The sequence below is a fragment of the Tupaia chinensis genome, unplaced genomic scaffold (genome assembly GCF_000334495.1).
Source record: "Tupaia chinensis unplaced genomic scaffold, TupChi_1.0 Scaffold000075_1, whole genome shotgun sequence".
NCBI lineage: Eukaryota > Metazoa > Chordata > Mammalia > Scandentia > Tupaiidae > Tupaia > Tupaia belangeri.
In genome coordinates, this window is record NW_006159535.1 from 1,655,439 (window position 1) to 1,681,061 (window position 25,623).

Genomic DNA, 25,623 nt, shown 5'->3' on the forward strand with positions numbered 1-25,623 from the left:
ATACTGTATGAATTTACTGAGATTACTGTCATGACCTTTGAAGTTACTAGTTATTTAGTAATTGCTGTGACCGGCAACAGAAATTGACCTATAACCCCTAGCTTTGTGAATAGAGGCTTTTAAATAAACGTCATTGGTGGTAAAACCTGGGAAATGATTGTTACCTGGAAGGTGGAAGTGGTAGACTAAGGTGTGATATAATTAGTTGGTGGTGGATCTTCCTCGTTGGTGAGGAGGAACTCCAGATTTTGACCTGAAAATCGCAATATTTATATCTGAGTGCTTTTGTTTTCTTTTTTAAAAAATAAATTGTATGTAGTTAAGATTTACAACATGATGTTATGGGACACATAGATGATAATGTTAGTGTAATGAAGCAGTAAACATTTCTGTCGTCTCATGTAGGTACTTTGTGACAAGAGCGGCTAAAATCTACCTGTTTAACAAAAATCTCTAATAAAATACCAATTTATTAACCACAGTTCTCATGTTGTAGATCAGATTTCTAGAATTGTTTGTCCTATTTGCTTTGTGTCCTTTGACCTCTCTCCATTTCCTTCTGCCTCCTGCTACCACTTTTTACTCATTATTTTATTTCTTTTTAGAGAGATTTTTGCTATAGGCTACGTGTGTTCACCAGAGAGACAGAAAGTGAAAAATCAACTCCCCAGGGGAGGTTACTGCGCAGAAGTCCCTTCTCTTCCATTTTTCCTCTCCGGATCTTGGGCACACACGCCCAAAATGGTGCGTGGCTTGAGTTTCAAGCCTCTAGGGTCTGGGACTCAAACTGTGGTCAGCCATGCAGGAGTCCAGCGGCATAACCATTACAGCATCTACTGGTCCTTTTACTCATTATTTCTGTATATTTGAACCTTTTTATTTTTGTTTTTGTCATGATTTGTAGACTCAGGAGGAAATCATCTCAAGAGGAGAAGGAAAGTTTATTGAACAAGGCTCCCTGGGGATCTGAAGCCAGAGGTGCTTTAGCCCGCCTGCCGGAAAAGAGGAGAATCTTTTATAGGGCAACCAGTTGAACAATTTTGGGAGATTGTAGGTATGGCAGGTATACAGATGTGGTTAGGTACGGTGGAATCAGCACATTCTATACATACCAGACATTTAATGGTTTTTATTTTATTTTGGGCTGTTAACTTGTTTTCTGTCCTCATGTAATAGTTTTTGAGTCAGTATGCCCTTATAGTTTTGTTTTTAGATTTCATACATAAAGGAGATCATGCAATATTTTTCTTTTTGTGTCTAGCCTGTTTCACTTGGCATAATTTATTCCAGGCTTACCCATCTTATGGCACATGGTAGGATCTTCCTTTTGTAATGCTGAATAGTATTTCATTTTGTGTCTATCACATTTTCTTTTTTTAACAATTATTTATATAATTTTATTTATTATTATTATTTAATTTGATCAGCAAGAGAGACAGCTAAGGAAAGTGAGAAAGTAAGCTGCCAGGTCCGGGACTTGAACTGCAGTTGTCCATGTGTGAGTCCAGTGCCTTCACTACCAAACCACCTGCTAGCCTGCCCACATTTTCTTTCTTTATTCATTCACTGATAGACACTTACACTATTGGGTAATTGGAAAAGTCATGATTTTTTTTCTGTGTAAAAATGGGTCAAGACTTTTCTGATTTCCCAATATTTCCATATCTTAGCTATTCTAAATGACTGCAGAGAACATAAGAACACAGATATCTTTATAATGTGGTGCTTTCAGTTTTTTTGGATAGATACACAGAATAGGGATTGCTGTATCATGTAGTGGTTCTTTTTTTTTTTTTTTTTTTAAATTGCTTGAGGATATGTCTATTCACCAGAGAGAACCCCCAGTGAAGTGTGGTCCTTCTGCAGTCCCTCATCCTCCATTTCTATATCCTGTTGGGATTTAGGGCATGCATGTACACACACCCAGTGTGTTTTTCAAGCTGCTGAGGCTGGGATTTGAACCCTGGTCAGCCATGTGGGATCTGGCTCCCTTGACCACTAGGCTATAGGGTCATTCCAGTTGTTCTTTTTCTTTTTTTTTTTTAAGAATTATTTATTTTATTCATTATCATTATTATTTTTTAATTGGCCCAGAGAGAGAGAGCGAAAGTGAGAAAGCAAGCCACTAGGTCTGGGACTTGAACTGCAGCCAGCCATGTGGGAGTCCAACACCTCAACCACCACACACCTGCCAGGTCCAATAGTTCTATTTTTAATTTTTTAAAAAAAATTTTAAGAACTATTTTTATTTAACTTTATTTATCCATTTATTTATTTTAATTTGACCAGAGAGGGATAGAGTGAAAGAGAGAAAGTGAGAAAGGAAGCCACCAGGTCTGGGACTCGAACTGTGGTCGGCCATGTGGGAGTCCAACACCTCAACCACCACACACCTGCCAGGTCCAATAGATCTATTTTTAATTTTTTAAAAAAAATTTTAAGAACTATTTTTATTTAACTTTATTTATCCATTTATTTATTTTAATTTGACCAGAGAGGGATAGAGTGAAAGAGAGAAAGTGAGAAAGGAAGCCACCAGGTCTGGGACTCGAACTGTGGTCGGCCATGTGGGAGTCCAACACCTCAACCACCACACACCTGCCAGGTCCAATAGATCTATTTTTAATTTTTTAAAAAAAATTTTAAGAACTATTTTTATTTAACTTTATTTATCCATTTATTTATTTTAATTTGACCAGAGAGGGATAGAGTGAAAGAGAGAAAGTGAGAAATCACCCCCTGAGGGGGATGGCCATGCCATGGTCCCTTATCTTCCATTATCCTTTCTGTATTTTGGGCATGCATGCTCACACACCTGGTGTGATGTTCAAGCTGCCAGGTCCTAGACTCAAACTGTGGTTGGCCATGTGGGAATCTAGGGCCTTAACCACTATGCCACCTGCTGTCCCCAGTATTTTTAATTTCGTTAGGAACCTCCATACTGATTTCCATAATGGCTGTACTAGTCTATGTTTCTACCAGCAGTATATGAGAGTTCCCTTTTCTGTACATCTCACTCTTTGTTATCTTTTGTCTTTTTGATAATAACCATCTAATATGAGGAGACTTTAGAAAGTTTGTTGAAAATGAAATTAAAGTATGAATTTGTTTTGGTACCCAAAAAGTTGAAATCCATGCATAGTTTCTTCATAATAGTATTTTCTGTGAATTTTTTGAAGACCACTTAACAGATGTGACATGATATGGTGGTTTTAATTTGCATTTCCTTGATGATTTGTAATGTTGAACACCTTTTCATCTCCCTGTTGGTCCTTTCATCATGTGGCTTGCTAAACTACATTGTTTCTACTTGACTTTTTCTGTTGTTGTTTGTCTGATTATATTCAAACCTACTCCCTTTACTAGTGTTTTTTTCCCTTGCTTAAAGTCTTCCTTTTAGAAACCCTGATTGTGGGGGTGGGCAGGTGGCATGGTGGTTAAAGGTGCTGGCTCCCCATATGGTCAACCATGGTTTGAGTCCTGGACCTGATGGTTTACTTTCTTGGTTTCCCTTTCTCTCTGTCTCTGTCTCTCCCTGCTCAAATTAAAAAATAATAACAACAAATGGGATGAAATAAATAATTAAAAATATATTTAAAAAATAAAGTAAAAAAAGAAATACTGGTTATGAAGCGATTATTTAGGTTTGCTTCTTGGTCGGTTGCTGAGAATAGGTGTTCACTGGTTATGTTTTGGTTGAATGAAGAGCAACTAAGTATGTTTATAAGCTCTATAAGGACAAATACATGCATTGTCTTATCTATGTCTATCCAAAATACCTAGATACCATCTTTTACTCCTTACTACTTTTGTGGATTTTTGTTGTTGTTGTTGTTGTTTTTAAAGAATTATTATATTTAACTTTATTTATTATTATTATTATTATCATTATTATTTTCCAGTTTGATCAGAGAGACACACAGAGAGAGAGAGAGAGGAAGTGAGAAAGCAAGCCACCAGGTCCGAGACTTCAACCGTGGTTGGCCATGTGGGAGTCCAGTGCCCTCAACCACCATGCCACTTGCCGGCCCCACTACTTGTGTAGTTTTAAGCAAATTATTTAACCTCTCTGTGCTAAAATTTCCTCACATGTAAAATAAAGATAATATCTTGGCTATTGGGTTGTTAGGCTAATTAAATTAGTTCTTACCAGAAGAGCATTTAGAATTGTTCCTGGCACATAGTAAGTGTTCGATATGTGTTCACTTCATTAATAATCAGTAATTAGTATATATACATATATATATATATATACATACTCACATGAATGATTCATTTTTTTTTGATAGTGGTAGCTGCCTTGACATCTGTTTCAGTGGGTGTCAACTTTAGTTGCACATTGAAATCATTTAGGGAGCATTTTGTTTTTGTTAGTTCTTTTGATTTAAATATGAATGAATACCAAAAACAAGTATACCTGTCATAGGTGTACATCTCAATTAATAACTGAATGAACAATGTGGAAAATGTTCTGGTCACCTGTACAACCAAGACCAAGACATGGCATTGTTAACACCCTAGAAACCCCCTTTCCACACCCATCTACTCACCCCCCCCACACACACACACACAGGTAAATCACTATCCTGACTTCTAAGGCTATAGATTTGTTTTGCCTGTTTTTGAAGCAGATATGCATGGTATCGTGCAGTATTAGTCTTCTGGCCCTGGCTTCTTTCAGTCAACATTGTTTTTTTGAGATTTTTCCATGGGGCATGTAGTTATGGTTCACTTACTCTCACTGCTGTATTACATTCTGCTACATGTGACTATTTACTTACCTGTGGACATTTGGTTTTCTAGTTCTTGGTAATTATAAATGTACTAAAAGAATGCATTCTTTTGATGGAACATACACATTTCTTTTTTTTTTTTAGAGGTTTTTGCTATAGGGCACATGCGTGCACCAGAGAGACAGATAGAAAGCTAGAAATCACTCTCCAGAGGGGATGGCCACACTGCGACCCCTTCTCCATTCTCCTCTCGGAATCTTGGGCAAGCACACACACGCGCTCGGCATGAGTTTAAGCCACCAGGTCCAGGACTTGAACCGAGGTCAACTACATGGGAGTCCAGGAACATAGCCATTACGCTAACTGCTGGTCCCCATACACATTTCTTCTGGATATATACCCAAGAATAGATCTGTGGAGTAATAGAGCATGCATATGATCAGCTTGAGTAGATATTGCCAATCTTTCCAAGGCTATATTCCAAATTTACACTCCTAGGGAGCTTTTGAAAAATATCAGTGCTTGGTGAACACCATATTGACTTAATTGGATTTGCTAGCAGTAAGCTACTATAGGACTAACTAAAAAAAAAAAAGATTAAAGGTCATGCTATGATTCTAATGCATCTTAAATGTTGAGACCACTTGTCTAAAGTCTTAAATCCAAGTCTAATTCTCATCATTGGAGAACGACGTGCCAGTAATTTGGTTATAGATATTAAAGTCATTTTTGGGAAAAGACTTGTTTCAGTTACTGGAGGGGTTTTTCTTTCCAGGCTGCTCAAATTTAACGTGGCTTACCCTTTTGCAGTGTCCTGTTAATGAGCAGCCAGTTCCTACCAATGCAGTTTATAAAAGGGTATCAAGACGAGGCTCTTTGTGCTTACAGAAGATTTTTCTAGAATGTGCTCATGAGCTGATTCTTTCAGAGGCAGTCCTACTTTGATATTTCAACCTTCCTGGAGAGCTTGACTCTAGGAGCTGGTGTACAGTGTTCACGGGTCCTCAGAGTGAGCCCTGGAAGGGGAGATGGCCAGCCTGGCTCATAGAATAGCCCAGTCCTCCCAACTGCTGTGTGCTGAGGCTGCAGCTGGCAGCGCACCCTTGGACTACAGCCATGAGGAATTCTGGAACAAGACGGTGGTTCTTTTTCTTTCTTTCTTTTTTTTTTAAAGGTGGTTCTTAATAGCTTGAGCAGATTGGGCTGCAGATGAAAGCTCTGGGCAAGGTGTCCCTACCCTTTCCTTATTTGCTATGCTGTGCCAAGCACGTGTGCCATGCACACTCTTGGGGAGGAAAAGTAACTGAGCCTCTTCCACTGTAGCCAGGCATCCTGGGGTCTGGAGAAAGGATCTCTTATTCTCCCAACTAACTGTCGAGCCTCTCTGGAAACAAGTCTGCAAGCCTTCACATACCCTGGGCGATTTCTTCCTCTGAATTTATCAAATTGCCCATTACAGTGAATTACGGAATCTCTTTCTGGGAGGAAGGAAGGGCAGGTCACGAGTTCGAGTCAGAATTTCTCCCTAGCCCACTCCCAGATCCCATCCTGCAGATGAGGAAATAGTTGAGGCCAGAAGAGTGATGTGATTTGGCCAGGGGTTCCTAGACTAGTTAGTGATAGAGGCTCACCTGGTACCTGCTGTTTTTCACCCCATCAGGCACTTACTACTTGCGGAAAGGAATTTCATATAGTCATCTTTTTCTTTACAGCAATCTTCCTCTCCCTGCCATGCTTCCCACTCTGATGAGAGCGTCATCCTAGCTATTGTCTACATGTATTATTCTCCCTTTATATTTTCCTGGGAGCGAGGACACTAAGTTCAGCATTCCAGATTCCTCCTCTGCCTGTTCTACTCTGTGGAGAATCTGGATACTTAACCACTGGATCTGGTTTTCAAATGATCTCCCTTTGGAAGTAAATTCTCTATGATACAGAGTTCTAAGTCACAGTCTGAATTTGACAACTAAGAGAGGTCTGAGGGTTAGAAACAAGTAGGTGGGTGTTTATTTGCTTATTCAACAAATGGCTGCATAGATCCTCTATGTCAGCCAATCTTTAAAGCCCTGAGTCCCTAACTGAACAAAATAGTCCAAATCTCTACGCTGGTGGATGTTTGTGGGCTTTGTATACGGACGGGTAGATGTGATGATAAAAGGTGAAACTGAACGTGAGGTGGTAAGAAGTGCCATAAAGAAATCCAGAGGGCCCAGCAGATGGTATAGCAGTTACGTTGCTGGACTCCTACACGGCCTGCTACAATTCGAGTCTCGGACCTGGCTTGAAAATCATACCAGGCTCTTGTGCGTGCGTGTGTGCCCAAGATCCCAGGAGGAGAATGGAGGAGAAGGGATTGCCGTGTGAACCATCTCCCTGGGGGGTGATTTCTCACTTTCCCTCTTACTGGCTGTCTCTGCGGCAAGTGCATGTGCCCTATGGCAAAAAATCTCTTGAAAAAAAAAAATAAACAGAGCAGGGAATAGGGACGGGAGTTTGGTGACTTGGGAGTTAAGAATTTAAACATGGGTGTGAAGGTCTTATCCTTCCTACAAGTGACCTGTGGTAAGCACTTGAAGGAGGTGGGGCTGTGGACCTGTTGGTGTTACGGGGCAGAGGGCTCCTGTCCAGGAGCACAGCCTGTGCCATGACCTTCGTCCTCACCACCAAGCAAATGACTGCCTCGGGGTCAATAGCAGTTACCCTGTAGGACACTGACTGAGGAGAGGCTCTTGAGTAGAATAAACTGGCACTGGTCGTGAATCCAGCTCTGGGCATATAAGGATGGTATTAAGAGAGAATTCGAAAAAGGAATGATGTATGTTAGAAAGTGCTGGAAGAACCACCTCGCTTTGGTTTTTAGATGAGAACACGTAATTCTATTCTATTATGTGTACTTTTCAAAGTGGGGCCTACTAGATTTTGTGAGATTTGTTTGGCTTTCCCTTACTCTTTTTTTTGGGGGGGGTGGGAGATTTTCGTTATAGGGCACGTGCGCTCGCCAGACAGAAAGCGAGAAATCACCCCCCAGGGGGGATGGCCACGCTGCAATCCCTTCTCCTCCATTCTCCTCTCAGGATCTTGGGCACGCACGCACACGCGCCCGCACGCACACGCGCCCGACATGAGTTTTAAGCCACCGGGTCCGGGACTCGAACCGCGGTCGACTATGTGGGAGTCCAGCGACATAGCCATTACGCTAACTGCTGGTCCCCTCCCTTCCTCTTTTTATAAAGTTTATTATTCCATGGAAGAGAGACAGAAAGAGACAGCACCTCCAATAGGATCCCATCACTGCGATTCATTCACAGCTTCAGCCATTCTTGGATCATGGGCACATGCATGACTCAGGGAGGTGTCCAGATCTGGGACTTTCCCATGTGGGTCAGACTTGCCGAGTAGGTTTTACCCCTCTCTTCTCTTTGGTTACTATAATTAAGCCTACTCTCTCCTTGGGGGCATTTTTCTTGATTGTCCTTTTTTATTTTATATTTTTTAGATTTTGCCATAGGGCACATGCATTCCTGGGGAGAGACAGAGAGGGAAAGGGAAAGTCACCCAGGAGGATGGCCAAGACAGCATCTCTTCTCCTATCTCCTCTCGGAATTTGGAGCATATGTACACACGTGCCTGACATGATTTTCAAGCTGCTGGGTCTGGGACCAACTTGCATAGTCGGCCATGTGGAATCCAGCACCTTAGCCACCATGCCACCTGCTGGCCCAATCAGCTCCTATTTTTTTTTTTTTTTCATTTTTTGAGAGATTTTTGCCATAGGACGCGTGCACTCGCTGGAGACACAGAGGCAGGAAGTGAGAAATCACCTCCACGGGGGATGTCCACACCACAATCCCTTCTTCATTCTTCTGGGATTTGGGTATGCACACACATGCACCCTGTGTGAGTTTCAAGCAACCAGGTCCAGGACTCCAAGGGCAGTCAACTACTGGGAGTCTAGCGACGTAACCATTACACCATCTGTTGGTGTCTCCTTTTTAAAAGATGGTCTGTCCCCTGGCAGGACACTGAGAGTAGATGCTGAGTTTTCGTTGGTTGAATGTGGGGCTAGTTGAATATATTTGTAAGCTCCTTGTAGGTGGTATCCCAGAGCTGCTCCATCCTCAGGAGATCATTGATAATTTAGTTTGCTTTTGGTGCCTGAACAGTGAGACTTTGAGCAGGGGTTTGTGGTCCCCTGTATAAATGAAGAATCTAGAGGAAGAAGAAGTATTGGCCTAACACTGAGAAGGAGCCCTAGAGTTGGGGGAAAGGGCTCCCCTCTCCTCCAGGGTGGAGGTTGGTAGGGTAGACATTAAGGGGCAAGGTCTATCTGTGTGGCCTTGGGAAAACAGCCTCACTTTCCTGTGTGTAGGGGTGACCGCTCTCTGAGGTTACTGAGAAGATTGAGAGGATGCTTAAGGCTTTGAACAAGCCTGTGTGCTACTGTAGTTACAGCTGTGTCCTGTCACATCTGGTCTGTAGTGCACAAGGCCCCTGTCACCTCCCTTGATCACTTCCCCAAAAGCTGCTTCTGGCACCTGTAAATCCATGACCTTGAAGGAGTGAGGGGCTAAAAGTACCACAGTCAGGATTCCTTAACCACTAGGTCACCCCTCCCTCCGTTTTCTAGTTTATGAAGCTTTAAGCCAGAACAAGTGACTTGCCCAAGTGTTCCAAGGCTAGTGGCAGAGGCTCAGCGGTGCATTGTCCTTCCTTACCAAGAGCTTGTCTCTTGCTTGTTAAAAGATTTGTAACCCCATTTGCCATAGGGTGCCTGTGGTTGCTGGAAACACAGATTCAGAAAGTGAGAAATCACCCCACAGGGGGATGACCACGCCACAGTCCCTTCTCCATTCTTCTCATCTTACCACCAGGAGATGCCTGACATTGTTTCTCCCTGAGCCTTTCCATGGTAGGAGATTCATCAACTAGTCAAGCTATTGGGAAAGCTCCTGGACTGATTTTCTTCAGAAAGTCATTTTTCAGGCTAGTTGACTGGTTGAACACAGATCCGACCTTCTTACTTTGTTGGCAAAGTTGTTCCTTTCCTTGGTGGAAAGTTCTTGCCACAAGCCTGGGCAAAAGAGGTGCAGCTTAGGCTTGTGTGCTTCAGGGGTCTCAAGAGATAAGAGCAGTAAAGGGTTTCCCCAGGACCTTATCTGCCCTACCTTTTACTTGACATGATAAATGGTCTTGCCTTGGGCTTTAGTTGAGGCTGTTCTTCCCAATATTTTCCTATTGTCTTCTCTTAGGCCGAAAGGCCAGGTCTTTGTGCTGCTTTTCTCATGTTCCTCTCTTCCAGGTGGATACCCTTAATCTCCCGCCTTCCCCTTGGATGCTGTCCAGAAGCCTGCAAGGAATTTAGAGCTGTACCTTCTAGCTGGCTCGGATGGCCAGATGTACAGCCGGATAATCCTCAGATAGGCTAATTCTGGGTGCCAGGCCCTTCCTGGTAGGCCTGCTGGCAGGAACTCTTGCTTTTGGCACGGTTTCTTACAGAGCCTCATTCTCAGAGCAATCCTGTCTTGTCTCATATCGCTCCTGGCAAAAGGTGACAGAATGGTGGCCTCGGGGCTAAATGTTTTGTTGTGTTTGAATTGCAGAATTATTTTTAAAAACTGGATTTCTTCCCAGCATATTTACATCTACAATTATACATTAAAAATCTGGATGCCTGACTTTTTTTAAAGGAGATGGAAACTTAAGTAATACTGTATTCTCTATTCTCTCTCTCTCCTCTCTCTCTCTCTTTTTTTTTAATGCCAGAGAGCACGTGCATGAGAGAGAGAAAACAAGTGAGCGAGTAACCAACAGTGGGGACTAGTCGCACCATGATCCTTTTCCTTCCAGTTTTCCTTTCTGTCACATTCCTGGGCACATGTGCACACATGCAGTGTGTAAGCTGCCAGGGCCAGGATGCAAACCTTGGTTGGCCTTACAGGCTCTGACTTCCTCTGCACCGTGCTTAGCCGTCAAGCTATAGGCTGGCCCCTCTTTCTTCTCTTTTAAAAAATTAAAACAATTTTTTAATGTCCCATGAATGAGACAGAGAGCTGTAAGGAGGGAGAGAGAACCCTCAATACGGTTTTGATGCCATGATCATGGTCAAGTGTGTCCCCATTGTACTCAGGGAGGTCTCTGGACGTGAATCAGGCACTCCCATCTGGGATTTCTTAGCAGAATGTTACATTTTACTACTGAATCACCATCTCTACCCTCTCCCCATTCTTTTTAAATTTTTATTTCCCAGAGGGCACATCCCCATGCATTAGACCATATGAGATCCAGCTTCCTTAACCACTAGTCCGTGGGGCCAGCCCCCAGCCCCATTCTTAATGTCGCCAATATGTTGGATGGATGTGAGTAAATGCCGTCCTCACCTCTTGAGTGGGATGGGACCACACTGTTCAAGAATTCTGCCACACTTAGTTGCATACACTGGGACTCTGAAGGTGTTTTTTATCCCGTTGTGACTTTTGTAATGAATTTATAATCCAGTTCTAAAATTCTACATTTAAAAAATTTGTATAGGGTGTGTACACTCGTTAGAGAGAGACAGAGAAAGAGAAAGTGAGAAAGCACCCTCTCAGGAAGGATGGCCATGCCACAATCCCTTCTTCATTCTCAGAACTTCGGGTATGCACGGACATATGCCAAGTGTATTTCTCAAGCTGCTGGCAGTGGGACTCAGTTGGCCATATGGGATCCAGCCATCTTTTCTTTTTATATATATATATAATTATTTTATTTAACTTCTTTCTTTCTTTTGTTCTTTCTTTCTTTCTTTTAATTTGACTGGGGTGGGGGTAGTGTGAGAAAGCAAGCCACCAGGTCCTGCACTCAGACCATGGTCAGCCATGTGGGAGTCCAGCCATCTTAACCAACTCACCTCCTGCTGGCCCCAGGATCCAGCCGTCTTTACCACTACGCCACTGCCAGCCCCCAGATCCTACATTTTATGAAGCCTTTCTTGATCAGTTCAACCTAGTTTCATAACTGCATTTGTTCCTATATATCTGTGTTTTCCAAATGGGGTTATTTATTTCCCCCTCCCTCCACCTCAGGGCATTGGGCATGTTTGGAGACTTCTCGGTTGTCCTGTGGAGTTAGGGGAGGCTCTGTGTGTGCTTGGCGTTTAGTGATAGAAGCCAGGGTTTCAGCCAAGTATCCTGCAATGCGAGGACAGACCCCATAGCAAAGAATTATCTGGCAAAGTGTCCATTGTGCTCAGGTTGAGAAATGCTAATCTAGACACTTAAAATCAGTGAATTATATCGTACATTTAGGCTAATGATAGCCTTTATACCCTTGCTGAGAATTAGAAGAGTCATTAGAATTTTACACTATTTTGAGCTATTTTCATGACATAAATATCAGACAATTTACCTTCCTTTCTTAAGTCTCTGAGAGAGTTGGAATTGGGTGGAAGAACTTTACATACTTATTTTCAATGAAGCAGAATATAGTGTCTTCACATTAAGCTTTCAAGTGTGTAATTGTGGTGTCAAGTTTAATAAATATTTGGGTTAAACTAAATCATTTTTATTGTAAATATTTTACTATTGAACATAATAGAAAGTACCATTATCACTTGACTGTTCTGTATACTGATAGAATGTTGCTTTTGCTACATTACTGGTATGCGAAAACAGTTTTCTTTCAAGAAGGTAATCTTTTAAATTGTCTTAAATGATTAGGAATTTGAAATGTATGCTTTTCTTGGAACACTAGGTGGCCTCACAGTCACAATTATTTTTACAAAGAACTACATGTTAAGTTTTTTTTTTTTTAATTTTGAAGTATTTTTCAGCAGTATAAAAGTCGAAATGACCAACTGAAATGAAGCAGCAAATGAACAAAATGGAAATAATGTAAATTTTTATACAACACTTGTACTATATTGTTACAACAATCATCTTTACTTGAGGGGGAAGAAATTGGTGTTTCTGTTTAGAAAAAGTCATATATTTATTTTTCAATTGTCAGGGGGTGGGTACTCTCACCAGAGAGAGACAGAGAGACAGAGAGAGGGAGAAAGCATTCCCCTGTGGGTCGTGGCTACACTGTAATCCTTCCTACTCTGTTTCTCCATCCCATTGGGATTTGGGGCAATGTGCCCAACCTAGTGTGTTTCTCATGCCCCTGGAAGATCAGGACTGTAACTGTGGTCGGGATCCCTGAACCACTAGGCTATGAGGCTGGACCCAAAGTCCCATGATCTGAAGATGAATGTTCTTGTTTTTTCTCTGCACAGATACTTAAGGTATTTATTTCTATTGAGAATTATTCTAAGCTTGAGCTACATTTCAGCGTTTTTATTGGCTAATGGCAGCCTTATTTGCATGTACTGGCTGAAGTGAAATAGAGAGAGACGGAGTAGGAGAAAGTACACCCCTCCCCCCATGTGGCATGGTCACGCTGCAATTTTTTCTCCTTTGTCTATCCTGTTGTCTATACTGTTGGGATTTGAGGCACACATGCCCAGTGTGTTTTCTAAGCCACAGGGTCCAGGATTCAAACTCCTTGACTGGGTATGTAGGATCTGGTTCCCTTAGCCACTAGGCCACAGAATCAGACCTAATGGCAGCTGTATTGCCATCCTGTTTATTCTCTTAACCACACAGGTAAATATGAATATAGGTAAATATATGTGTGTGTATGTATATTGCTATATTTTTCATTTACTGTAGGATGTGTGTACTCACCAGAGAGAGGGAGAGAGAAAGTGAGAATGCACCACCTCCTAGGGGGTATGACTATGCCACATTTCTTTCTCCTCCATTCTCCTCTTGGGATTTTGGGTATGCACTTACACACACACATCGCATGTTTTTTCAAGCCACTGGGTCTGGCACTCTAACTTTGCTGTCAGCTATGTGGGATCCAGCTGCCTTAATCACTCTGCCACCAGACTGGCCAGTTAGTTTTCTTTTAACAATGCCTTTTTTTCTGTCACAAAGTGTCAGAGGTTTCAGGGCCAGCAAGTGTCATAGTGGTTAAGGTGTTAGACACCCACATTGCTGGCCATGGTTTGAGTCCTAGCCCTAACAGTTTGAAAATCACACAGGACGTGTGTGTGCATACCTGCCCCAACTCCCAGGAGAATGGAGAAAAAGGGATTGTGGTGCAGCCATCTATCCCCCGGGGGCGTGATCTCATTTTGCCTCTCACTGTTTCTCTCGGTCTCTCTCCTCTCCGGCAAGCTCACACACCCTATGGCAAAAACCTTGGGAGAAAAAGTATCAAAGGTTTGGAATGAGCCACCATGTTAAACAAATGAATTGAAATTTGTAATGGACTTTGTCGGTAATGATTATATAAGACTTTGGGCAAAAGAGCTGGATTGGTGACAGTTTAGGGGGTTAGGCAATGGCCAGGACTCTGGGGTGATATGAGTTTATGAAGATACGCACCTTTTCCTTTTATTGACTAGGCTATTTTACAGTGGTATGTGGGAGATTTAACTTGGAGAGAACTGATACTAATAATGACTCTTGGCTATAGAAATTCCAACAGATTTTTTTACAGGTAAAGATATAAATCTACCTTGATCTCCCACCTTAGAAAGAAAAGAGGATACCAGGGCCAGCAGATGGTGTGGTGGTTAAGGGTACTGGACTCCCATATAGCCAGCTGTGGTTCTAGTCCTGGACCTGGTGGCTTGCTTTCTCACTTTCTCTCTCGCTCACTCACTCGCTAACTCGCTCTGTCCCTCTCTGGTCAAATTAAAATAAATAAAGTTAAATAAAATAATTCTTTTTAAAAAAAGAAAGAAAGATGAGGATCAACAGGTAGCATGGTGGTTAAGGCGCTGGACACTCCCACATGGCTGACCACTGTTCAAGTCCTGAATCTGGGGGCTTGCTTTCTCGTTTTCTCTCTCTCTTTCTCTCTCTGTCTTTCTCTAGTCAAATTAAAATAAATGAACGAAAAAATAAAAATAAATAAACAATTCTTTAAAAATAGAAAAGAAAAGAGGATCCCAAACATTACATTTTATTGCCCTATCTTGGGTTCCCAACCTTGGACACTATTAACATTTGGGGGTGTTAGTAGTTTTTTGTTGTGGGGGGCTGTCCTATTTGTTGTAGGTTTAGGTGCATCCTTGAAGTCTGCCCACTAGATGCCAGCAGCAATTAGTTAGCCCTGCATCTGAATCTTCGTATTTTTGTGTCATATTTCATTGGCTATTATTTTACTGGTAACTGCCCATAAGGACCAGAGACATTTTAATGGCTCCTGTTAATTTTTTTTTCACTTCCTTCATTAATCTATTACATTATTGATTTCTACTGTGTAGAAATTGAGGTAGATTTTAGAAAATGCTAAATGCTAATGATGGGGCCAGCAGATGGGATAGTGGCTATGTCGCTAGACTCCCATGTAGTTGACTGTGGTTTTGAGTCCCAGACCCAGTGGCTTAAACTCACGCCGGGCACGTGTGCGTGCATGCCCAAGATCCCGAGAGAAGAATGGAGGAGAAGGGATTGCAGTGTGGCCATCCCTCCCGGGGGATGATTTCTTGCTGTCTGTCGCTCTGTCTCTTTTTCTGGCGCATGCACGTGCTCTATAGCAAAAACCTCTCCCCCCCCCAAAAAAAATGCTAATGAGCATGGTGTGAGTCTGGCGTGTCTAGTTCTACTATTCAGGGATCATGGGTGTTTCTCCAGTTGCCTTTCTCAGCCTCACTTTGCTCCAGAATCCCTATCAGGAGGGTGAATTTCATGGACCATGGGTAGGAATAGGAGGTATCTGCAACTCAAGGAAGTTTCTTATGACTTAGATGATTTCAGTGATTATGAAATTGTTCTGTTACAGCATTTAAACTTTCTAAAAATTATAGACAATACAAATTAAAGGGCTTCTCACCATTTATCACAGTTTCACAACCCAAAACAAAAATGGAGGAAGGAATTTAAATTTTTCTTTCCATATTCCTTTGTTATATTAGGTCATCAGAAAAGTCATGGTGTGTTTTTTCCTTGCAAAATGTGTCATGACTTTTCCAGCCACCCAATAGTTTCTTTTACCAGGCATAGCTGAAATGTGACTTTTATTGCTCTACTTTTCATCTTAAGAGTTCTTCAGTTAGTGACCAACCCAGAAAACCAAGGCAGGGGAAACACTTAAAGGGACTTAAAATGAAGACCTGATTTTTTTTTTTTTTTTTCAAGAGAGGTTTTTTGCTACAGGGTAGGTTCACTCACCAGAGAAACAGATAGAAAGCGAGAAGGCACCCCTCAGTGAAGATGGCCACACCACAATCTCTTCTCGATTCTCCTCTCAGGATTTTCGGAATGCATGCAAACACACCTGGCATGAGTTTTATGCTGCCCGGTCTGGGACTCGAACTGTGATTGGCCATGTGGGAGTCCAGTGCCGTAACCATTATGCCATCTGTTGGTCCCTTGAAGGCCTGATTTTAACTATCTAGGATTTTTTTTTTTCTTCTTTTTATCCTCTCCCTAGAACAGAAAACTTTCACTGTTGCTTTAGTGTTCTGGACTGTCTAATTCTTGCTGGTTGGGATTTATGTGCTTTTTTTGTTTTTTAGTTGCCAGAAGGCATTTGTGCTTGTGAGAATGAAAGAGAGAAAGCACCTTCCCCTTGCGCCCCCCGCCCCATGAAGCATGGTCACACTACAATCCCTCCTCCATTTCTCTATCCCATTGGGATTTTGAGCACATGCCCAGAATGTCAAGCTACTGGTGCCAGGATTTGATCCATAGTCAGTGACGTGGGATACACCTCCCTTTGCTGGCCCTCCCTGCTTTGTTTGTTTGTTTGTTTGTTTGTTTGTTTTTGAAAGATGTTTGCCATAGGGTGTGTGTGCTCACTGGAGATAAAGTGAGAAATCACTGCCCCAGGGTAATAGCCACATCACAGTCCCTTCTCCATTCTCCTCATGGGATTTTAGGCATGTTCAGTGTGTTTTTCAAGCCACTGGGTCCTCAGAGAGTTAGCATATGATCTAGCACCTTAACCACCATCATCTGCTGTACCCCTACATACATTTGTACATGTTTTTCTTTTTGCTCTTCTGGTCATTTTGTATAAAAAGGACTGTTAGTTTTTGTTTGTTTTTAGAGATTTTTGCTATAGGGAGCAGGTGTTCACTGGAGAGACAGAGAGAGAGAGAGACAGGGAGACAGAAAGTGAGATATCACCCCCAGGGAGGATGACCATGCCACCTTTTCCTGCATTCTCCTCTCGGGATATTTTTTGGGCATCCACACACACACACACACACCTGGTGTGTTTCAAGCTGCCAGGTCTGAGACTCAAATTGCAGTCAGCTGCATAGGAGTTCAGTGCCTTAACCACAGCATCACCTTCTGGCCCCTAATTTTTATTTTTATTTTTAGAGAGAGAGAGAGAGAGAGAAAGATTTTTGCTATAGGGCGTGTGCGCTCACCAAAGAGAAAAAAAAATAAACCAGACAGAAAGCAAGAAATCAGCCCCCAAAGGTATGGCCACACTGCGATCCCTTCTCTTCCATTCTCCTCTTGGGATCTTGGGCATATATGCACACGTGCCTGGCTTGAGTTTTAAGCTGCTTAAGTCCGGTACTCGAACTGCTGTCAACTATGGGGGTGTCCAGCATAATCATTACACTATCTGCTGGTCCCTAAATGTTTGTTTTTAAATAAGTGTTTCTAATTGGAAGTTGCCAGTGCAACTCCAGAAACAGTCCTGCTTCTTAGGAAAAGTCTGAGAGAGTCAATGTAATTGATCTTGAGCTAAAGTAATTTTTTAAGGGAAAAAAAGGGAAAGAAATTGCCAACGTGGGCTCACTTAAATGAGCATAGAAATTATGGAACATTTTGTTCTTAACCTACTGGGCTAAGTGTTTTCCCATAGCTTGCTACCTCTGGTTTTAAGTATTATTTTTATTTATTCCTAGACTTCCTTCTTCATGTCTCAAATGCTCACTTATTCTAGAATTTTTCTTTTTTTTTAACTTTTATTATAGGGCATGTGTGCTCATCAGAAAGAGAGAGAGAAATCACTCCCTGGAGGGTGGCCATGCTGCTATACCTTCTTCATTCCCCTCTTAGGATTTTTGAACATGCATGCCCAGGCCTGGCATAATTTTCTAGCTGCCTGGTCTGGGACTCAAACCACAGTCAGCCATGTGGGATTCAGCACCTCAACCTCATCGCCACCTGCTGACCTTATTCTAGAATCTTTATAAAATCTGATAATAAATTCACTGTATCAGTATAAACTCTGCTTTGTGCCTTAAAATATTTGTAGTTGTCCGTTTTTCAGCTCCATATCACAACCCAAAAAGCTCAGAGTCATCCGTGGCTCTGGCATTTGTCCTGTGCTTCATGTTGATATATCTATGATATATCTAGGATCTGACCGCTTTTACCAGCTTACTGACCCTGTAATCCAAGCTACCATCATCTTGAACCTGGACTTTTGCAATTGCCATAGTTTCTAGCTGGTGTTTTTTACTTTCACCACTGTCCCCTTGCAGTGTATTCCCAATTCAGCAACCAGAATAATTATTTTAAAACACAAGTCCCAGGACCAGCAGTTGGTGTAATGGCTATGTCGCTGGACCTCCATGTAGTTGACCGCAGTTCAAGTCCCAGACCAGGTGGCTTAAACTCATGCCAGGCACGTGTGCATGCGTGCCCAAGATCCCGAGAGGAGAATGGAGAAGAATGGATTGCAGCGTGGCTATCCCCCTTGGGGGGGTGATTTCTCGCTTTCTGTCTCTCTGTCTCTGTCTTTCTGGCGAGTGCGGCCATTCCCCGAGGGGTGATTTCTCACTTTTTGTCTCTCTCTGTCTCTGGCGAGCCCATGTGACCTTTCCTAATATACACACCTGTACATACACACACACACACACACACACACACACACACACACACAAGTCCCATCTTGTGAGCTTTGTTCAAAACCCTCTAATGGCTCCCTTCACATTCAGAATAAAAGGCAGTCTGTCTGATTGGTTACTGCTTCCCTTTTCCACTTGGACCTTGTTTACCTATTCAGAGCCTTTGCATCTGGTCTTCCTTCTCATTTGCCTTGGGAGAGTCACATGACTGCCATGAGCTTGTTTCTACACCTGTGAATGGGCGTAAGCAAGCTTTCCTACCTTGCCTACTTCCAAGGTTATCGAGAGTTGGATGTGTTCCGTTTTCACTATTGGGCCTTGCTATTATCCTCCTGCTCTCTCTGAACCAGTTTTATGTAGTGCTAGTAATGTTCCCTCATGGGTTTTGTTCGTGTTGGGGGAAAGTTAAGGGGAACCAGAAGAAACCTTTGCTTTGCCCTTTTTGGTAGAGCACTGACATGCACACACCTTCTGCTTCTTGTCCCGTTGTTTGTATCTTGTGTTCTGAGATACTCAGGCTTCCTTTGCCATAATATACTGACGGAAGAGAGGAGCAGTGGAAGGGGAGAGGTGAGTCTGGGATCTTGTCCTCCCTGGGCCTTCTGCAGTTGCCCAGGCACCAAACCCGACTGTCATCCATGGGAGCAGCAAAGGCTGGAACTGCTGGGGTGAAAAAGTCCAGCAGCTCCAGTTTTCCTTTTCTCTTGTTTGAGAGCAGAACTGTGGCCTCTGACCAGGCCGTCTCATTAAAAAGAAAAAAATAATCTAATGGTTTCTTAATTCTTCTTTTAACTGTATTATTGTGTAGAATATTAATTTGAAAAAAAAACAAGGTCACCAAGTAGAAATAAAATTTGGGATCTCAGGTGTGACTTCCCATAGCATTCAACATTCTTGAGTTTTACTAGGCCGTCTAGGTCATCTATTTCTTGTGATTCTTGTGCCTATTTCTGTGACCTGTCTGTACGGCTGGAGAAGTGAAGTTGGTCGTAAGCAAGTTAGAATGAGGAACGGGTGCTTGCGTACATTTGTGTGTATTTCCATGTCGACTGTGGTTAAGGTAAGATGAAGAAAGGTAGATGGCAAAACTGGTTCTCCAAGAGAGACAGATCCTGCTCATGTTGACGCCTGTATTAGATATCATACCTGGGCCAGGTTGAAATATCTGACTGTTTGTGGATATAATTTAATTTACTTGAAGTCTCTTTATATTGTTGACAATTTGTATGTTGATTATCTAAATTTCACAAGAGTCTATACTTTTAACCTTGTGTTAAATTTTTTGGTTAGGAAACTTCTTTTGTGAATTACAATTTGTAAGTTCATATAGAGTTTGGAATGAATTCCGCTGATTTATCATTTAGCCTTTCAAGGATGAACTGTGGTCATCTTTCTAGGGTAGGCTGAGCAAAAAGTTGAGCTTGAGTTTTTTTCCTGCAGTACTTTTTCATGACAACACCTGGACAATGGAAATGCTGAAAAAGATGAAGATCAGCAACCTTCTAGAAGTATTGGTCCAAATTTCCATTTATTCTGTATGACTTTGAATGCCATCAACTGATATGTTCTAAACTGGGCCCATGGTTCAGTCAGTGTTAGTAGGAGTTTGAAAAGATCCAGGTTGGGGCCAGCAGGTGGTGTGGTGGTTAAGGTGCTGAACATTCCCATATGGCTGATCATGGTTCGAGTCCTGGACCTGGTACCTTGCTTTCTCACTTTCCTTCTCTCTGTGTGTCTGTCTTTCTCTGATCAAATTAAGATAAATGAATAAATGAATAAAATTAAATAAATAATTCTTTAAAAAAAAAAAAATCCATGTCTAGTTGGGTTTTAGAAAATTGATGGAAAGTTTGTGGTACACATCATACCAAATAATGTCCATTCAGTGAAGGTGTTTTTATTAAAAGAGAAAGACTTCTAATACTCTGCATCACTTATATGTGCTTGAAACATTAGGTGATAACTCCAATCTTTTCTTTTTCTCTAGGCAAGTAAGGGAAAGGCTGAAGAACCAAGTCGCTCAGATGAAGGAGCAAGTACCTGGTTTCACACCAGGCCTGGCAGTGTTACAGGTATTTTCATAGTATGTTTCTGTGGATGCCCCTCTTACCCAGGTGGTCAGTAATACTGCAGACAACAAGCACTTCAGACTTAGCCTTTTTTTTTTTAATTTTGGCTTTGTGAAACCGCCTGTCTTTTCCATTTCTTTCTGCAGGTGCCCTTTCTCAATTTCTAAATACCAGTGTATTCTGACCCTCTGCTCTTTTTGCAGATATCTTTTCTCCAGCCTGTTCTTTTTTTTTTTTTTTTTTTTTTCAGCCTAGTGTCTCTTAAACCTTGGTCTTTGTAGGTTATTTTTTTTACCCTCTTAAAAATTAAGCCCTCAAGGAACTTTTGTTTATGTGGATTAATCCATTAATGTTACTGTTTTGGAAATTAAAATGAACAGGTTTTAAAAATATTTATTTATTTAAAAATATCAACAATAAGCTTACTACATGTTGACATAAATAACATTTTAATGGGAAGATACCATTTTGAAAACAAAATTTAGTGAACAGAAGACAAGTGTTTTATATTTTTACATAACTCTTTACTATCTGGCTTAATGGAATAGAGCTGGCTTGCCGTCTGCATTACAGAGAGGGGGAAAGTGAGAAATCATCTCCCTAGGAGGCTGACCACTCTGCAGTCCCTTCTCTTCCATTCTCCTCTTGGAATTTTGGACATGTATGCATAGGTGCTTGGTGTGATTTTCAAGCCATTGGGTCCAAGACTCAAACTGTAGTCAGCTATGTGGGAATCCAGCACCCTAACCACCATGCCACCTGATGGTTCCCTGAGACATATTTTTAAAACTTGGCCTCATATAGATGTATGATTATGGAAGGGAAAATTTTTTTAAATAGTCTTCCCGAATAATTGTGTATATTTTTCTTTAATACTGCACCAGGACTCAATAAGTAAAGCTTTTTTAAAAATTATTTTATTTTTAAACTTTTATTTATTTATTTATTTATTTATTTATTTTATTTTGACCAGAGAGGGATAGAGAGAGAGAGAGACAGAGAGTAAGAAAGCAAGCCACCAGGTCCAGGACTTGAACTGCAGTTGGCCGTGTGGTTGTCCAGCGCCCTTAATCACCATGGCACCTGCCAGCCCCAGTTTCATACTTCATTACATCTTTTTATATTTACATATTTGTGACATCAAAATGTTACAGTTTGAGTAGATATTTATTTATGAATGGTTTTGTAACATTCTTCCTTCATTCCTCATTTAGAAAGTAGTGATTCACCAAATTATGCAGATCTTCCAAATGATAAGACATTTTATTATGCAGTATTTAAAAAGAAAACACAGTCATTATAATGACTTCATCAGGAAAGTATTTAGAAGCCTTCAAGCTCATAGGGATGTATTAAAAAGTTCTAATTTTCTCTTAAAAACTTGAATTTTATCATTTGGAAATAGTTGTTTTTTCTGAAGTTCTACGCTTGCTTTATTTATTTTTGAGAAAATATTTGCCAAATATTCAAGCTTGAATAATCATTGCTTATCAGTTGTTCTTTCAAGAAAGGGTGGTATTCCATTTAAACTTGTAGCTAGATCAGTTTGCAAGGCAAAAAGCTCCAGTGCTTTCGCTAGTGCCACCCACCCTCGTTCTGTACGCAGCAGGGTTCTTCCCATTCTTTACATAGACATTTAAAGACATGTACCCAAGATCAGAGTTTAATAAAATTAATTATTTGATAGGCCAGTCCTACAGCCTAGTGGTTAAGGGAGCTGGGTCCCGCTTGTCCAACTATGGATTCAATCTGACCCCTAGGGGCTTGAAAAACATGCTGGGCACCTGTTCTTGTGTGCCCCAAATCCCAAAAGGAACCGAGCAAAGGAGAGGACAGGATTGTGGCATGACCAGGCCTCATGCTTTCTACCCTTGCCCCCATATACATTTTTGTCTCTTCTGTCTCTCTGGTGAGTACACATGCCCTCTGGCAATTAGAAATGAAAGAAAAGAATGATTTGTGTTGCTGCATCAAGGGTATTCCTTAGTGAAACTGGCATCTCTTTTTACTGAGAGTGCACGTAGTGAAGGATACTTTGACTACTATGGTTTGGTGCCATTGTCTTATTTGTACTATCACCCTAGTTTTACCCTTCATTATTTTTGTACCATCAGTACAGAATGTCAACACAATGAAAAGGGCAAACAGCATAGTAGTATTATGAACTTAGTTTGGCTCTTGGAGATCTTTTGAGACGGTCTTTGGGTCCCCTGAAGAGTACATGGACCACATTCTGAAAACCATTGCCCTAGGCAATTTCATCTGGCCCGAGTATCAATTGTAGGCCAGTCACTTCTAAATCTAGATCTCTAAGCTCTAGACTCTTGGTTTCTGGGACTCCACTCTAAGTCTCCCTTTCTCTAGTGTTTCTTTGCTTGTTTCTAAGGTCCCTTGCACCTAAACCATTTGAATCCCTCAGGGCTCAGTGTCCTGATCTCTTCCTTTCCTAAGTGACCCCACCCACTTACTTCTGTAGCTTCATGAGGGAATACAGTTGTCCCCACTATCAGCAGGGCACATTCCCAAACCCCTACTGGGTGCCTGAAACCATGGGTGGTTCCAAACACTGTATACACCGTGATTTTTTTCTGTACATAAATACCTATGATAAAGTGTAATTTACAAATAAGGCACAGTGAAAGATAAACAACAATAACTAATTGTAAAGTGGAACAATTATTAAGAATATGCTGTAATGAAAGTTATGAATGTAGTCCCTCTCTCAAAATATCTTCCAATACTACGCTCACCTATGTTCCTTTCTTTTTTTTTAATGATAGTAAGTGCACAGGCATGGATAAGAGAGAGAGAAAGCAAAGGTCATTTAACACATGTTTGTACAAACCCACAAATGTGCATTTGAAGGGAGTGAAACTGGTAGCTTTCATCTGAAACTCCCTTCAGAAACGCCAGCTTACTACTGCATGTTCTCTGTGTGTATGTCTCCACAGGGATCATTTAATCCCTTGCTAAATTCCTATCCCCTGTTCATGAAGAATTTTAGAGTGAACATGGATTGGTTGAGTATGCCTATTAAAAAGATTCCTATTGGTTCAGAAACCAGTCTGAAACCTAGAATGCTCTGAACTGTATAAAACAAGATGAAAGCATTTCAAGATAATGGATACTAGGCACATCAGAGTCAGACAGGCACTGGGCGACTGTCTTATGGGGAAAAGATAACTAAACATGGGCAAAGAAGAGCCTAAAAAGCTGAGGGGCAAGATGTCATCATATGCATTCTTTGTGCAAACTTGGCGGGAGGAGCACAAGAAGAAGCATCAGTCCACTTCTCAGTTTTCTAAGAAGTGCTCACAGAGGTGGAAGACCATGTCTGCTAAAGAGAACGTTTGAAGATACGACAAAGGTGGACAAGGCCCATTATGAAAGAGAAATGAAAACCTATATCTCTCCTAAAGGGGAAACAAAAAAGTTCAAGGATCCCAATGCACCCAAGAGGCCTCCTTTAGCCTTTTTCTAGGTCTGTTCAAAAACCAAAGGAAAACATCCTTGCCTATCCATTGGTGATGTTGCAAAGAAACTGGGAGAGATGTGGAATAACACTGCTGCAGATGGTGAACAGCCTTATGAAAAGAAGACTGCTAAGCTGAAGGAAAAATACGAAAAGGATATTGCTGCATACCGAGCTAAAGGAAAGCCTGATGCAGCAAAAAAGGGGAGTTGTCAAGGCTGAAAGGAGCAAGAAAAAGGAGGAGGAGGAGGAAGATGAAGATGGGAAAGAAGATGATGAGGAAGAAGATGAAGATAACGATGAATAAGTTGGTTCTAGCACAGTTTTTTTTTCCTTGTCTATAAAGCATTTAGCCCTCTGTACACAACTCACTCGTTTTAAAGAAAAAAATTGAAATGTAAGGCTGTGTAAGATTTGTTTTTAAACTGTACGGTGTCTTTTTTTGTATAGTTATCACACTACCAACTGTGTCTTTAGATAGCCCTGTCCTGGTGGTATTTTCAGTAGCCACAAACCTTGCCTGGTATAGTATAGAGGTTGTAAATTGGCATGGAAATTTAAAGCAGGTTCTTGTTGGTGCACAGCACAAATTAGTTATATATGAGGAAAGTAGCTTTTTTACCTTCAGTTGTCTCTGATGCAGCTTATACGAAATAATTGTTCTGTTAACTGAATACCACTCTGTAATTGAAAAAAAAAAAAAAAGTTGCAGCTGTTTTGTTGACATTCTGAATGTTTTTAAATGCAGTTTTTATTTTTAATTAAAAAAAGGATAATGGTGGGACCAGCAATTTGGCATAATGGCTATGTTGCCAGACTCCATGTAGTCGACCGCGGTTCGAGTCTTGGACCCAGTGGCTTAAACTCAGGCTGGACACATGTATGTGCGTGCCCAAGATCCTGAGAGGAGAGTGCAGGAGAAGGGATTGCAGTGTGGCCTTCCCCTCCCGGGGGGGGGTGATTTCTTGCTTTCTGTCTCTGTCTCTCTTTCTGGCGTGCTCACATACCATATAGCAAAAACCTCTCCAAAAAAAAAAGGATAATGGAAACTGTAAGTCCTAGAAAGAGAATACAATATTTTCACTAGCATCCACACATAGAACAAGGGGTTTGTATGCATAAAACAGAGACAGTATGGGATATAACACTTAGAAACTATATAGTAAGTAGCATACCATTCTCATGAAAAGTAAATGTTTCATTACTTGATATGGTTGGTAATTTTACTGATGTAAAAGATACATGTCTATTTTAAACATTGTGCATTAAAGACTTGTATTTTATGTACCTAAAATTCATACAGTAATCCTTCAGTTTAAAAGAATACATGTAATTGGGGCCGGCAGGTGGCATGGTGGTTGAGGGTGCTAGACTCCCACATGGCTGACTATGGTTTGAGTCCCCCATCTGGCAGTTTGCTTTCTCTCTGTCTCTCTCATCAAGTTAAAAACTAAATAAATGGGGAACCAGCAGTTAACGCGATTGCTGTGTCTATTGACT

At 41.4% G+C, this 25,623-nt stretch overlaps 1 protein-coding gene across 1 annotated transcript in view; it reads left to right on the top strand.

Moving 5' to 3' along the window:
• MTHFD1 (methylenetetrahydrofolate dehydrogenase, cyclohydrolase and formyltetrahydrofolate synthetase 1) overlaps positions 1-25,623 on the top strand; it is an 82,083-nt gene that overhangs the window by 1,027 nt on the left and 55,433 nt on the right. The window contains exon 2 of the mRNA XM_006142398.3: positions 20,570-20,654. Within this exon, the coding sequence (XP_006142460.1) occupies positions 20,570-20,654 (85 nt within the window). The remainder of the gene's footprint in view (positions 1-20,569; positions 20,655-25,623) is intronic.